The sequence below is a fragment of the Scyliorhinus canicula genome, chromosome 9, assembly GCF_902713615.1.
Source record: "Scyliorhinus canicula chromosome 9, sScyCan1.1, whole genome shotgun sequence".
In the NCBI taxonomy this organism is placed as follows: Eukaryota; Metazoa; Chordata; class Chondrichthyes; order Carcharhiniformes; family Scyliorhinidae; genus Scyliorhinus; species Scyliorhinus canicula.
The window spans coordinates 141,669,900-141,685,604 of NC_052154.1; the positions used below are offsets into that span (position 1 = coordinate 141,669,900).

General features: G+C 47.9%; 1 protein-coding gene across 1 annotated transcript in view; it reads right to left on the reverse strand.

Moving 5' to 3' along the window:
* Window positions 1-15,705, reverse strand: part of LOC119970940 (otogelin-like) — a 323,755-nt gene that overhangs the window by 245,886 nt on the left and 62,164 nt on the right. Inside the window, 3 exon segments of the mRNA XM_038806051.1 lie at window positions 5,749-5,914; window positions 11,240-11,452; window positions 15,546-15,670. Of these exon segments, the coding sequence (XP_038661979.1) occupies window positions 5,749-5,914; window positions 11,240-11,452; window positions 15,546-15,670 (504 nt within the window).

Consider the following 15,705-nt stretch of genomic DNA (forward strand, 5'->3'; position numbering starts at 1 on the left):
TGCTTAAACCACACTGAAAGTGAGCACCTTTTGAACCAGATACATTTTATATCATAGCATGTGGCTCGTATTATGTGGAGGAGTGCTGTTTGCCAAGGTCTATGATAAAGTAAATAAAAGATTCTAAATTATCTCTAAAAAATGGCCCATAAAAGAGACTAATACCCATAGTTCAGGTATGAGTATAGCGGCATGGTAGCACAGTGGTTAGCACTGTTGCTTCACAGCTCCAGGGTCCCAGGTTTGATTCCTGCTTGGGTCACTGTGCGGAGTTTGCACATTCTCCCCGTGTCTGCGTGAGTTTCCTCCGGGTGCTCTGGTTTCCTCCCACAGTCCAAATATGCAGGTTAGGTGATATGGCCATGATAAATTGTCCTTAGTGTCCAAAGAGGTTAGGTTGGGTTATGGGGATATAGTGAAGGTGCGGGCTTAAGTTGGGTGCTCTTTCCAAGGGCTGGTGCAGACTTGATGGGCCTAATCACCTCCTTCTGCACTGTAAATTCTATGATTCTATGATCAATATGTTTACAGACAACTTTGTTAATTATGTGGATTATTACTGGAGGAGGAAGGAGATCATTGCCCTATTGTGACAAAGCTGACAAATTTCTAAATCAGTCATAAAAATTGTTGTGCCAGCTCATGCCTCATTTTGATCATGGAAACCTCAGAGGTGGTGACTAAGCTGGTTCTTGAGCAAATTTGAATGACAAAAGCCTTGGTGCAGTGTTACCGATCCCAAAATTGTAACGTGCTTCTGTATTCTATGCTGTTTTTCTCAAGGCTCCCATAACCATTAATTGAAATGAACAGCCGATATAATAATTAAACTATTGTGAAAAGTAAGTTTGCATACTCACAAATAAAACTGCTAGGATATATTTTACAGTGAGAGACTTTTTAGTAGTCAATAAAAATGCAGGGAGAGATTTTTCTGAGGCAGCAGAGTCCCCATTCGGCAGGAGGTGGGATTTTAAAAATTATTTCAGGGGATGCGGTCATCACTGGCGAGGTCATCATTTTTATTTCCCATCCCAAATTGCCCTTGAGAAGGTGGTGGTAAGTTGCACCTCTGCAGTGCACATGATGTAGTATACCCAGAGTTCTGTTAGGGAGGGAGTTCCAGGATTTTGACCCATTTGCCCACGGCATTGTCAGGAGGAAGCAATCCAGACACAGCAGGAGGGAGAGTTAGTCAATTGAGGTCGGTGGGAATGTCTTATTTGTTGCTGGCCCAATCTGAAGACCAGCAGCTTTGGAGTTTTGTTGATGCAGCTGAGAAAGTTGAGGCCAAAAGGAGAATACAAATATATACTTCTATTTTGAGGTACCCCAGACGAGTGAGCACTAAATAAATTCATAGCTGGGTCTAGCAGGCTAAGGCCCAGAGAATGGAACAGAAACCAAACCCCTCTGTTGGAAGAGTTGGGGCAATCACAGCATCATTTATTGTTGGCAACCCACTTCCTGCAACATGGAATTTCCAGGTCTTATACCCACCCCCTGGAAGTCACTGTGACGATATGGGGTGGCTGCCCTGACAATGGTAAAATGCCAGTAGTTTAGGAAAATTGAATTGTCTTTAATTGGGCTATTAACCACTAAAATGTGCTCCCTGTTGAAGAGAAATGGACAGCTGAGCCATTGCATTTCCACTGTTGAGAAGTTTCCGCAAAGATGGGACTGCTTCAGGTAGCCATCCTTTTTTTAAAAAAATTTAAAATAAATTTAGAGTACCCAATTATTTTTTCCAATTAAGGGGCAATTTAGCGTGGCCAATCCACCTAGCCTGCACATCTTTTGGGTTGTGGGGATGAAACCCACGCAGACACGGGGAGAATGTGCAAAGTCCACACAGACAGTGACCCAGAGCCGGGATTCAAACCCGGGTCCTCAGCGCCGTAGGCAGCAATGCTAACCACTAGGTAGCCATCCTGATGTGTCTCCATGGCATTCTACCACCTGTGTAGTAGGTACAATTCTGTCCACAATCTTAACAAAATGTTTGGCAACAATCACATTCCATGTGTCACGTAATTAAAGAATATAATTTCTAGCTGGTAAAACTGAAGTAAATTTGTTTGAAAAAGAATGTGCTCGGAATTACTGGCTGTTTTGCTGCATAGTATTGGAATATAAAACGGTTACATTCCACAAATAGAATAATATAAAATTACAACTGGGAGTCCTTCCAAAAATGAGGAACTTATTAACCCCATTAACTACACCAAACAATCTGAAAGAATATGGTGCTGTGTAGGAGTATGAATACCATAAATTGATTAATCAGCAGAGAAGTATCAATATTACTGCAACATAACACTCTTACAGAAGAACATAAGAACATAAGAACTAGGAGCAGGAGTAGGCCATCTGGCCCCTCGAGCCTGCTCCACCATTCAATGAGATCATGGCTGATCTTTTGTAGACTCAGCTCCACTTTCAGGCCCGAACACCATAACCCTTTATTCTTCAAAAATCTATCTATCTTTATCTTAAAAACATTCAATGAAGGAGCCTCTACTGCTTCACTGGGCAAGGAATTCCATAGATTCACAACCCTTTGGGTGAGGAAGTTCCTCCTCAACTCAGTCCTAAATCTTCTCCCCCTTATTTTGAGGCTATGCCCCCTAGTTCTGCTTTCACCCGCCAGTGGAAACAACCTGCCTGCATCTATCCTATCTATTCCCTTCATAATTTTAAATGTTTCTATAAGATCCCCCCTCATCCTTCTAAATTCCAAAGAGTACAGTCCCAGTCTACTCAACCTCTCCTCGTAATCCAACCCCTTCAGCTCTGGGATTAACCTAGTAAATCTCCTCTGCACACCCTCCAGTGCCAGTACGTCCTTTCTCAAGTAAGGAGACCAAAACTGAACACAATACTCCAGGTGTGGCCTCACTAACACCTTATACAATTGCAGCATAACCTCCCTCGTCTAAAACTCCATCACTCTAGCAATGAAGGACAAAATTCATTTGCCTTCTTAATCACCTGTTGCATCTGTAAACCAACTTTTTGCGACTCATGCACTAGCACACCCAGGTCTCTCTGCACAGCAGCATGCTTTAATATTTTATCATTTAAATAATAATCCCGTTTGCTGTTATTCCTGCCAAAATGGATAACCTCACATTTGTCAACATTGTATTCCATCTGCCAGACCTTAGCCCATTCACTTAACCTATCCAAATCCCTCTGCATACTTCCAGTATCCTCAGTACTTTTCGCTTTACCATTTATCTTAGTGTCATCTGCAAACTTGGACACATTGCCCGTGATCCCCAACTCCAAATCATCTGTGTAAATTGTGAATAATTGTGGGCCCAACATTGATCCCTGAGGGACACCACTAGCTACTGATTGCCAACCAGAGAAACACCCATTAATCCCCACTCTTTGCTTTCTATTAATTAACCAATCCTCTATCCATGCTACTACTTTACCCTTAATGCCATGCATCTTTATCTTATGCAGCAACCTTTTGTGTGGCACCTTGTCAAAGGCTTTCTGGAAATCCAGATATACCACATCCATTGGCTCCCCGTTATCTACCGCACTAGTAATGTCCTCAAAACATTCCACCAAATTAGTTAGGCACGACCTGCCCTTTATGAACCCATGCTGCGTCTGCCCAATGGGACAATTTCTAACCAGATGCCTCGCTATTTCTTCCTTGATGATAGATTACAGCATCTTCCCTACTACTGAAGTTAAGCTCACTGGCCTATAATTACCCGCTCTCTGCCTACCTCCTTTTTTAAACAGTGATGTCACATTTGCTAATTTCCAATCCACCGGGACCACCCCAGAGTCCAGTGAATTTTGGTAAATTATCACTAGTGCATTTGCAATTTCCCTAGCCATCTCTTTTAGCACTCTGGGATGCATTCCATCAGGGCCAGGAGACTTGTCTACCTTTAGCCCCATTAGCTTGCCCATCACTACCTCCTTAGTGATAACAATCCTCTCAAGGTCCTCACCTGTCATAGCCTCATTTCTATCAGTCACTGGCATGTTATTTGTGTCTTCCACTGTGAAGACCAACCCAAAAACCTGTTCAGTTCCTCAGCCATTTCCTCATCTCCCATTATTAAAACTCCCTTCTCATCCTCTAAAGGACCAATATTTATCTTAGCCACTCTTTTTTGTTTTATATATTTGTAGAAACTTTTACTGTCTGTTTTTATATTCTGAGCAAGTTTACTCTCATAATCTATCTTACTCTTCTTTATAGCTTTTTTAGTAGTTTTCTGTTGCCCCTTAAAGATTTCCCAGTCCTCTAGTCTCCCACCAATCTTTGCCACTTTGTATGCTTTTTCCTTCAATTTGATACTGTCCCTTATTTCCTTAGATATCCACGGTCGATTTTCCCTCTTTCTACGGTCCTTCCTTTTTGTTGGTATAAACCTTTGCTGAGCACTGTGAAAAATCGCTTGGAAGGTTCTCCACTGTTCCTCAACTGTTCCACCATAAAGTCTTTGCTCCCAGTCTACCTTAGCTAGTTCTTCTCTCATCCCATTATAATCTCCTCAGTTTAAGCACAAAACACTCGTATTTGATTTTACCTTCTCACCCTATTGACAACTAATTGACCCACTGTTTGAAATAATGGCCTTGGCATCTAACAGAGGAAATTTTAAGTATCTTTTCTGTTTCAATAATCCGGGCAAAACACTTATTCTAAACATAGCACAAAGGTTTACAGCCATTACTGTATACAATCTAAGCATGAGTTGGTAGTTTAAAGGGGGTGATCCAATTGCCACGCTGCACCTGAAAGTCAGCTCGCCGCGGGGCAGCATAACCAATATAAGCCAGGTGGTGCCGGGATATCCCGGGATATACCTGACTCGCAATGTCTCCCAAGATCTGACACTATCTCACGAGATGTTGCGATGTAAATCCTGCCCACAATGGGTGGGATCGCTTTTTGTCTAATCTGCATATTAGAGCAAGACAACTATGACTTTAATCTGCAGATTCTCGAGATACCCAAGGCGTAGAGATCTCTCCTTTGTCTTGGAGACTTTGGGTGAGTGCTGTTTGTTACTGGTCTCCACAAATGGGGACCAGACAGAATGGCACTTGTGGGGGTCTCCTCAGGGATCAGAGGCTTCCTCCAGCTGCATGCCCTTTGAGCATGATGGCACCCGAGCAGTGCTAGCGTGACACTGCCAGCTTGTCATCCTAACAGTGCCACCTGAATGCCCAGGTAGAACTGTCAGTTGGCATGGGCACTGTCAGGTTGGCACTGCCAGCTGGCATTTTTTGTGTGTGTTTGATTGGGCTGGGGGTGCCCTGTGTGGCTGTTGGGTGAGGTGGGCTGGGCTGAGCTGGGCTGGGGGGAAACATGATCATTTACCCATTTGAAATTGCTGAATCAGTTTGCATAGAAGGATACAGTCCAGAAGATGGCCATTCAGCCCACTATGTTACTGTCGGCCAGCTAAATGCAGCCTTAAACAGCTCAAATATTAATGAGATTGAGACAAATATTTCATTGCCCTCTCTAAAATACCGATGACTTTCATTTGAGCTTTGTTGCCCTTCAAACACCCATCAACAAATGTTATAAATGCATCTCATGGTTGCAACTGGTCTTTCTGCTATTTTGCAGCACACTAAGAAAAAAGGAAAACAACTTTGAATTTTATTGCTTAAATTATATGATGACATGCAACAGTTAAATTATCCAAAAGGGCTTTTCAACAATCTGATTTTCTAATTCATAATGTTGTCACTTACCTCTGCACACATGCATGTGTTCTCGTGTTGTAAAATGTACCATCAGGGCAGCTGCATCCTTCAGCACATTCACCAGAACATTCTTCTGGCGTAGATATTGACTGGCAGTTTTGATTACAGAATGATACACAGGTGCCATATTCCATTGTGGCTGGGCACTGAATGGCTGTAGAGATTAAAGGTGTGCATTAAGGGTATTATTTAACAGGCAAAATTCAGGATATTTTAGGCTGGTTTAGCTCAGTGGCCGAGACAGCTGGGGCGAAATTCTCCGACACCACGCAGGGTCGGAGAATCGGCCGGCGGCGGCGTTATTCCCGCTCCCACCATGTTAGGAATTATCCGACCCGCCATAAAACGGCGTTGTTCAAATCCCGCCAGCCGCTTCGGAGAACAGCTGGCGCCGGCGGGATGTCATTTTAGGGTGAATAATTCTCCGGCCCAGATGGGCCGAAGTCCCGCCGACGTGGCCACGGGTTACGTTGGCGAAAATCAAAGTAGGTTTTGACGCCGTTCAGTAACCTACATCGAGTGCGCGGGGTGGTGGGTAGCGGCATTGGAGACGGGTTGAGAGGGGTGGGGAGGGGGGGTAGCGGCGTTGGAGAGGGGTTGGGAGGGGTGGGGAGGGGGGGTCGCGGTGTTGGAGAGGGGTAGGTGGTTAGCGGCATTGGAGAGGGGTGGGGGGGTAGCGGCGTTGGAGGGGGTAGGGGGGTAGTGGCGTTGGAGGGGGTAGGGGTGGGGAGGGGGGGTAGTGGCGTTGGAGAGGGGTGGGGAGGGGGGTAGCGGCGTTGGAGAGGGGTTGGGAGGGGTGGGGAGGGGGGGGTCGCGGCGTTATAGAGGGGTGGGAGGGGGGGTCGCGGCATTGGAGAAGGGTAGGGGTGGGGGAGGAGGGTGGGGGGGTAGGGGGGGTGGGGGGTAGGGGGTGGGGGAGGGGGGGTCGGGGTGGGGGGGAGGGGGTGGGGGGGTCGCGGCATTTGAGAGGGGTGGGGAGGGGGGGTCGCGGCATTGGAGAGTGGTAGGGGTGGGGGGGGGTGGGGGGGTAGAGGTGGCGGAGGGGGTCAGGGTGGGGGGGTCATGGCGTTGGAGAGGAGTGGGGAGGGGGGGTCGCGGCGTTGGAGAGGGGTAGGGATGGGGAGGGGGTGGGGGAGGTGGGGGGGTAGGTGTGGGGGGTAGGGGTAGAGGTAGGGGGGTAGGGGTAGGGGGTTGGGGTAGGGGGCAGCGGCATGCAGAGGGGGGGGGGCGACGGTGCATTGGCCCCAGGCATCCATTGGATGGGGGCATCAGCAGATCTTCCTCAAGGCTCCCCTTCCTCCCAGCTGCCTTGTCTTTGTCTGAGAGAGAGAGAGAGAGAGAAGGAGATTGTAGGGACAGACAGAGAGAGAGAGACAGAGAGAGGGAGTCCGTCCGTCCGTCCGTCCTCTGGCTGAGAGCAGGGCTTTGGTGAGTATATTGCAATCTGCCTAAACCCAGGAATATTGCCTGGTTAGAATGCAGAGGGAAATGCTGGGATCCCGGGGTGGGAGATGTGTCTGGATTTGTCTATTTCAGCTTCAGCATCTGTGATTTCAGGTCAGTTTCACAACAACAGGAAAAACGCGCGGAGAGAGAGGGAAAAACTTTTGGCAAATTTTCTGGGTTCTGCCTTTATAATTCACAGCGCAGAAAGGGTTCTGCGCTGTGAATTATCAAGGCACCTTTTCTAATCCTGGGGAGAAACAACCTTTTGAAGAGTCTGAGGAAATAAGCAGGAATTTGGATTAAATCTGCCTCCCCACCCCCTGGGCCTCTTTCTCCTCCTTTCTCCTCCCTCCCCCTTTCTCCTCCCTCCCCCTTTCTCCTTCCTCCCCCTTTCTCCTCTCTCTCTCTCTCACATTCTCTTCATCCTGCCCTTTGTTCCAGAGCTATTTGATCCCCCTGTGCACTGGCACAGATTTACAGTGCGGTTTAGGTTCTGTGTTCACCCCCCCACCCCACCCCCACCCCTACCCCCCCCACCCCCGACCCCCCACACCGACCCACCTCCCCCACCCTACCCCCCCCACCCACCCCACCCCTACCCCAGACAACACACCCCCACCCCTACCCACCCACACCTGCTAACCTCCCCCACCCAACCCCCCCCCTACGCCCCCCTTCCCCCCTCCAACGCCGTCTACCGGGAGGGAGAGCCCCCCTTCAACACCCTTCCCCCTCCAATGCCGTCGACCCTCCCTCCCCCCTCCAGCGCCGCTACCCACCCCCCTCAGCGCCGCTACCCCCCCCCTCCAGCGCCGCTACCCCCCCCTAACCCCCCCCCTACAGCGCCGCTACCCCCCCCGTTCCCTTCCCTTCCCTTCCCTTCCCCCCTCCAACACGCCACTTCCGCAGCGGCTGAAACTGACGCGTACAGCATCACTCCGCTGCTGGCCCTTTCGGGACGGCAGATTTAGGCCTTAAAAGCAGGCCCCGACACCGGATTCACCAGCGCCGCTTTTGCCCGCCGGTAATGGGCGTCACGTAAGTCTTCGGTGAATTTCGCCCCAGGTTTGTGATGCAGAACAAGGCCAGCAGCGCGGGTTCAATTCCGGTAGCAGCTTACCGGAATGTGGCGACTAGGGGCTTTTCACAGTAACTTCATACTTATGATAATAAAAGGTTATTATTATTATTATTTTCAGCCAGCCATTAGAGACTAATTGTTTCAGGAAGCCTGGGTGATTCCAGCACTGCACCATATCATTTTAGGTTCAATCTTACACAACTGATTGAGTGATAAGAAGTAGAAACATGGAAGCTGAATTTTTAAATCAGGTTTGGGAACCTGACTCTTGGACAATTTTTGGGGCCTGACCCCAGACCACAATTGTGTCACTCACACAATCGGCGGAATTCTCCGCTCCCCACGTGGCCTGGGAGAATCGCGGGAGGGCCTCCCGCCATTTTTCACGCCCCCCCGGCGCCTCCCGCGATTCTCCGCCCCCCCCCCCCCCCCCACTCGCCAAATCGCCGCCCGCCATTTTTTACGGCGAACGGCAATTCTCCGAGCCCGATGGGCTGAGTGGCCGGCCATTTCCGACTGTTTCACGATGGCAGCAACCACACCTGGTCGCTGCCATCGTGAAACGGGCGCCAGAAGCCCGTTTGTGGCTTCTAGGCGCCCGATTGGGGAATGAGCACCACGGCCGTGCTCGGGAAGGGACATGCCCGCGATCGGTGCCCACCGATCGTCGGGCCAGCGTCCGAAACGGACGCACTGTTTTCCCTCCGCCGCCCCGCAAGATCAAGCCGCCACGTTTTGCTGAGGGAAAAGACGGCACCGCGCATGCACGGATGCGTGCCGTCTGCATCATGATGTCAGCCGCGCATGTGCGTGTTGGAGCCGGCCAACCCGTGCATGCGCGGCTGATGTCATACAGGCGCCAGCCGCGCGTCATTCTTGGCGCGTCAAAGGCCGCGCCGCCGAGATCCCCGGGGCCCCGCTCCTAGCCCCGCTGGGCGGGGGGCAGAATCGGGTCCCGGGACCGGGCGCCGAGTCCGCCGTGAGAGATGGCCTCTTTCACGGCGGCTTTCCCGATTCTCCGCCGTTGCGGAGAATTCCGCCCAATGTTTCCTTTAAATGTAAATGCCATAATTGGGCTGGAAGGGAGCTTAGAACCAGGAGGTGAATGCAGAGCATGAGTGGAAGACATGATGGTGCCTGACATGGCCTTACAAAAGAGGGCAGACTGCATCACGGCAAACCAACAGCCTCATCGAGTACAAAAGTGGCCAAATGTAAGTTAAAGCGCATGATCCAGCGTGAAATCCCCAGCTCCTGAAATGTTTCAGCATTCATTAAAACTGCAACTTCTGCCATTCTCTGGTCTCACTGCAGTGAATGGAGATTTGGCTAAGTGCCAAATATCGAAGTCATATGCATGTGATGCAGCATGGCAGAAAAGTGAATTGCTACATGGCTGAGACACAACTAGCACTATGACTGGAGCTTTCTGGCCATTCATGTCGGCAGGATCTTCAAGTCCCGCCAACAACCCACCTCCGCCACGAGTTTCAGGGTGGCAAATCAGTTGACCAGAGGCTTTTACAGATAGACAACAAATTCTGGTCTTGCCAGGTATTCTTGGATCATGTCCAGTGTTAGATGCACTTCCAGCATACCGATCAGCAACAAAGATCAGAGCAAACCAATATCTATCCCATTGGCAGCATGTATATTATCATTCACACTTTACCCTATATGAACTGCAAATAATTATATTCCATTAATTCTCATTCTGGGACTTTGGAACATTATGTGCTTTGATATAAATATATAATATGAAATAACCACCTTAACAAACCTTACACTTTTTCAATAGTTTACAAGCCTCTCTTACTCTTCCTACACAACTCCCCTCTGTTATGTATCAAATCTGTTGGAATGAGAATCATTACACCACACCCTATTCTTTCATTCTCTCCCAAGACATCCAAATTGTGGGATTTATTTTGTTGCACCTCTTAAATTTGGATTTATAATTATTGCTTCCTAATTCACTAGAAGTTTCTTTATTTCACTTTTAAATCTCATTGTTCTTACTTAATTTAGAAAGAGTTGTAATTTCAGTCCAGCGAGAGATTAATTCCACTCAGTTACAAGAAAAAGTAACTAAAACAATGGAACTTCATCACTTGTAAATGTGACCCAACCAAATACACCAGAAACTGTGGGCGAAATTCTCCCAAAACGGGAGAAATCGTCAAACTGCCGTAAAACCCGGGCGGGTTTTACGGCATCGCGCCCCTTCCCGACGGGGGACCGATTCTGGTCCCCCGTCGGGGCTAGCAGCCCGACGTCGGAGGCTCCGACAAGTCGGGCTTAACGAAAATCGTTAAGCCCGCTTGTCGGACTTAGCGCCGGCTGACGCGTCATATGACGTCAGCCGCGCATGCGCAGGTGGGAAGACTCCACCCGCGCATGCGCGGGTGACGTCATCGCGTTTTTGCGCGAAACCCGCGCATGCGCGGTCCGGGTTGCCCCTCAGCCGCCCCGCGTATTGATACTGCGGGGCGGCGGAAGGACAAATAGTGCGCGGGCATCGGGCCCGCTTCCCGCGATCGGTGGGCACCGATCGTGGGCCCATGGCACCCTTGGCACGGCCGTGGTACTGCCGTGCCAATCGGTGCCATGGTTATTTTTTTCCAGGTGGTCACGACGTTTTTACGAACGGCAGGACCAGGTGTGTTTGCCGTTCGTAAAAAGGTCGTAAAGGGCTGGGACTTCGGCCCTTCTAACAGCTGTGAATCGCTGCCGGCCGTAAAAAAACGGCGGCAGCGATTCGTGTCGGGATTTCGGCGGGGGGGGGGGAGAATAGCGGGAGGGCGTCAAAAAAGTCGGGAAGGCCCTCCCGCTATTCTCCCACCCGTCGTGGGGGGGGGGAGAATTTCGCCCTGTGTCTGCTAGATACTGGAATTGAAGAAAATGTCCTATTTGTTAAGAAAACATTCAAAGTAGTAACAAAGTATGACTTACCACACTCTGCGACATTGAATCTGAAGTCTATGAAAATGCCATAGCTTCTACATTGTCGAGCATAGTGGGCCACAGCAGCGCACATACAAGTTTCTCCACATTTGCAGGTGTCTGTTTTGCATTGTTGTTGATACAGGTCAGGACTCAAATATTGATGGCATGATGCAAACAGATATCCACTGATAATGCTGCATTTCTCTGTAGCATATGAGGCTGCAAGCGAAACATTAAAAATGGAAATGATGAAAAACCTTTCTTCAACAAAATGGCAATATTCCTGTTAAAGTGTCGAGCTTAAACTTAATTAAATCTTTTCACCATTAGCCAATTGTTCGAGGTCAAACCTCATTCAAACTTGCTCTCATTCATCTCTCCTTTGAATCATGAGGAAAAGGAATCTGAGCAGGCTGGGGTGACACACAACGTTGAACTCTTTATTGCTTTCATGTATGGAAAAACATATTAGCCGGAATATTAGCTGACGCCGCTATTTGCGCCATGATGAACACCAGCTGAAAATCGCGCAAGACTGCTGAAACGAGAATCTTGGCGCCAAGATCTCATTGCCTGATTTTCCCCACCCCTCGCTGGTGGTCTAACAAGGTTCCTGCTCTGAAAGGTCGGGAACCTCATTTCCATAAATTATCATCAAATTAAAGGGCTTCCGTGCTGTATGATCCCGCATGTTAAGAATTCCCTCCTGGCAGTCATGGCATCTTGCTGGCAAAGTTTACAACTGCTTTTGCAAAATGTGAACTAGGTGAAGGAAAGCCGCCAGTGGCACACCGGTAATTCTAGCCCCTGGAGGGAGCGGGCCATGCCCGAGCATGCCCTGGGACCTGGCACTTCTCACTGGCACAGCCCCCGGAAGTGCCGGGTTGGCATTAGCAGGCTTCCAGGGAACCCTATTGGGGGAAGTTCCCACTAAGCCCCAATGCCAGGGATGGTGGATGGGGATGGGGGGGTGGGGTGTTCCCACCAAGCCCCAATGGTGGTGTGAGGAGGGGCACTGGAGTCCCAATGATGGGGATGATGGTGCTACGGGATGGGGGCACTGAAGCTTCTTTGCCGGTGATAGTGGTGGGAGTGGGGGCACTCAAACCTCAACACTGATGGCGTGGGTGGGGTGGAACCTTTACTTTCACATTGTGATTGGGGCACTCTTTTAAAATGGCGCCCTACTCTCAGTGTAGCTGGGCTTGCCAACTCTTTGAGGCTCTACCCATCAGAGTGACGGTGACAAACACTCCGCCCTGCTTTTTTTGACGAAGTGTCAGAAGATCTGGAGAAAAAACCTAGCACACGTCGGTTTTCGGTCAGTACGTGACACTGCCATTTTTGGGGGAAATTCCACTCAATATTGCTCTAATTTCATGGAAAATAAAATTAAAATGGTGTGGCCTGATGCGGTGATGGAAGTTGGGCAAGAGGAGAGATGCTATAGGTCAGTCGGGATGCCAGGAGGCCCTCACAGGCTACTCTCGGAGTGGGAGCCGGTGACCAAGGTGGTCAGTGAACAGTATTTAGACCTGAGAATCTGACAGCATGGCACAATATATTAACGATCTTGCACAGGTATTCAAGGACAATAAATGCATCTTCATATGACATTTCCTCCCCACCACAACACCAGCGTCTCATGTTGCTCAATGCACCACATAATCATCATTCATTCAGCAGTATTCCCTGGTACTCAGAACTTGCGTCTAACATCCATATACTGAATTATACCTTCACACACTTAACAATTGTCACTCCCACCTCATATTGTCGCCACATACCTCCAGCTTTTCAGCTATGGCATGCACATAACCCAAACACAGTACGACACAACCAATGACTTCAATCGTCTCTATTGTAGGATAAGATGGTCCGTAACAGGAGGGTACAGAGCAGAACCAGTGGGCAACAAAAACCCTTTACATATCCTGAGCATCACTGAAATAATTGAGGATGACAGTATGTTCCTGTCTTTTGTCCATTCTCAAATTGCAGCTGACTCTCATCTTGCTATCTGATATGATATGCAAACTGCTGATTGCCCTCCCGCCCCATCCTTCTTTGCTCATAACAATCTTCTTCTTGTGACCCAAAATATTGTTGGTGTTGGAAACCTGAAATAGAGATGGAAAAATGCTGTAAATACTCGGCAGGCGTACAAACATCTGTTACGAGAGAGACAGAGTTCCATTTTAGGTTGATGACCTTTCATCAGAACTGGGAAATGTTACAAATGTAATAAAGTTTAAGTGGGTCAAATGGGGAATAATAGAAAAAGAACAAAAAGGAGGAAAGTCTGTCATATGGTGGAAGACTGAAATCTCTGTCCTCGATTTGTTTCCTTTTCTTTGCATCGTTCATTCTTCAACTTGTGTGTCTCTTTTTTTGTTTTCTAGTGACAGCTGTTCATTATTCTGCCACTCATCCCTCCTCCACGCACATCACTTGTTTCTTTACTTGCCCTGTTACTACTCCCTTTGGCTGTGCCCTACCAACAGTTCCACCCTATCACAGGTCTTCCCTTTTACCCACCTCCACAATTTGAGCTATTTAAAAGCTAACAGATTTCTAATTCTCCCAGTTCTGATGAAGGGTCATCAACCTGAAATGTAACTCTGCTTCTCTCTCAGTAGATGCTGCCAGACCTGCTGTGTTCTTCAGTGTTTTCTGTTTTTATTTGACTTCTGATTTCCTGTTTTCAGATCACAAGAACTGACACCTTTGTTCATTTATATTTTCTGTCACTTCTTTCCAGCTCCTTCCCTATCTATGAGCGGGAGTTTCCGTGCAAACCGCCGCAAAAGGCGGCTGGCCATTCGCTGGCAGCAAGATCTTCTGGTTGACCCATTGTCAACCAAGTTTCCCATTGAATGCACCCTTCACCGCTGGAGAATCCGCGGTGGTGGTGTGCCATTAGAGGGACCGGAAGATCTCACTGGCGTGAACGACCAGAAGTTCTGGCCTATCTTTTTCTTTCTGTACCTTACTTGACTTTAATTTACCCTATTTTGTTCTCCACCATTTACTCTGTTTCTTTCTCTATTGTTACATTTCATTGGGTAATAAAATAGCTCATAGGAATAATGTTCATTAACTACAGCATTAGCAATTTTAATTTCCAGCAATTGTGTGGTTTGAAGGGTGGGGCAAAAACACCCAATAATGGCACTGACCATGATGCAACACTCATACCTCCTCTTCAACTATTCTGGGCACTATGCACATTCTGAAACTAAATGATCCTTAAGTAGGTCCCAGCTTCGATTCCCAGCTGGGTCACTGTCTGTGCGGAGTCTGCACGTCCTCCCCGTGTGTGCGTGGATTTCCTCCGGGTGCTCCGGTTTCCTCCCACAGTCCAAAGATGTGTGGGTTAGGTGGATTGGCCATGCTAAATTGCCCGTAGCATCCTAAAAAGTAAGGTTAAGGGGGGGTTGTTGGGTTACGGTGGATACGTGGGTTTGTGAAGGGTGATCATTGCTCAGCACAACATCGAGGGCCGAAGGGCCTGTTCTGTGCTGTACTGTTCTATGTTCTATGTTCTATGACAGGAATTGTACCACGCTGCCCCATCTCTTGATACAGCTTTGAATTTTTTTTCAAATCAGTACAATAGAAATTAATTTCAGGTAAATGGCGTGGCCTGGAATCTTTCTGCTCAAATCACTTGTTTGAATAATCTGACGCTGTATAATACTCCTGCTGCCCATTGAAGAAAGTACGGTTAGATGCAAATTTTTAGATGAAGTATTTTTAGGTGAATTTGTGTACCATTCCAAATAGGCTGTTTGAGGGAAAAGAACCTCAGATTCTTTCATTACAATGTGTGCTGATCTGATTTGAGAATTATTACTTATTATAAGACTTTTTTTTAAAAAGAGATTTGTGAAGTGTTTAAATTTAATTGAGCCATAGAGCTGAAAATCTACCTGCATTTTCAGTACTGCTCTTGTTCTTTAGAGCTTCTCATTTTGATTTCTCTGTGAACACTTTTGAAAAAGCTTGCTGGCTGCACCTTAATACATTGTCTTAGCTGCATATAAGATCCACATGATATTGGTATCCCAAATATTCCTCGATCACCAAAGCTAGAATTTTCTAGTCCCTCCCACCAGAGGGATTGTCGGGTCCTGCCGCTGTGAATGGAGGTTTCAATGGTTCGCCAGCCCTGCCCCGGGGCAGGGGGCTGGAAAATTTATGTCTAACTGTTGAATTGGTCTTCCATAAAGACACCCAAATCATCTTTGTAATAAAGCCAAACAGACGGTCAAGACTATTAACAACTGAACATATTTCATCCAAGACTCACCAGACTGCTGATGCATATCACATGGATCTACCTCAGGAATGTTGGTACCTGGGTTACAAGCTGTGGAGATTCTCCAAGAATTGGCAAACAGCTGTGGTGTACTTTCAATCATTCCTCCAGAGGACCTTCACAAATAGTAAAGAAGGTTATACTTGAAAAC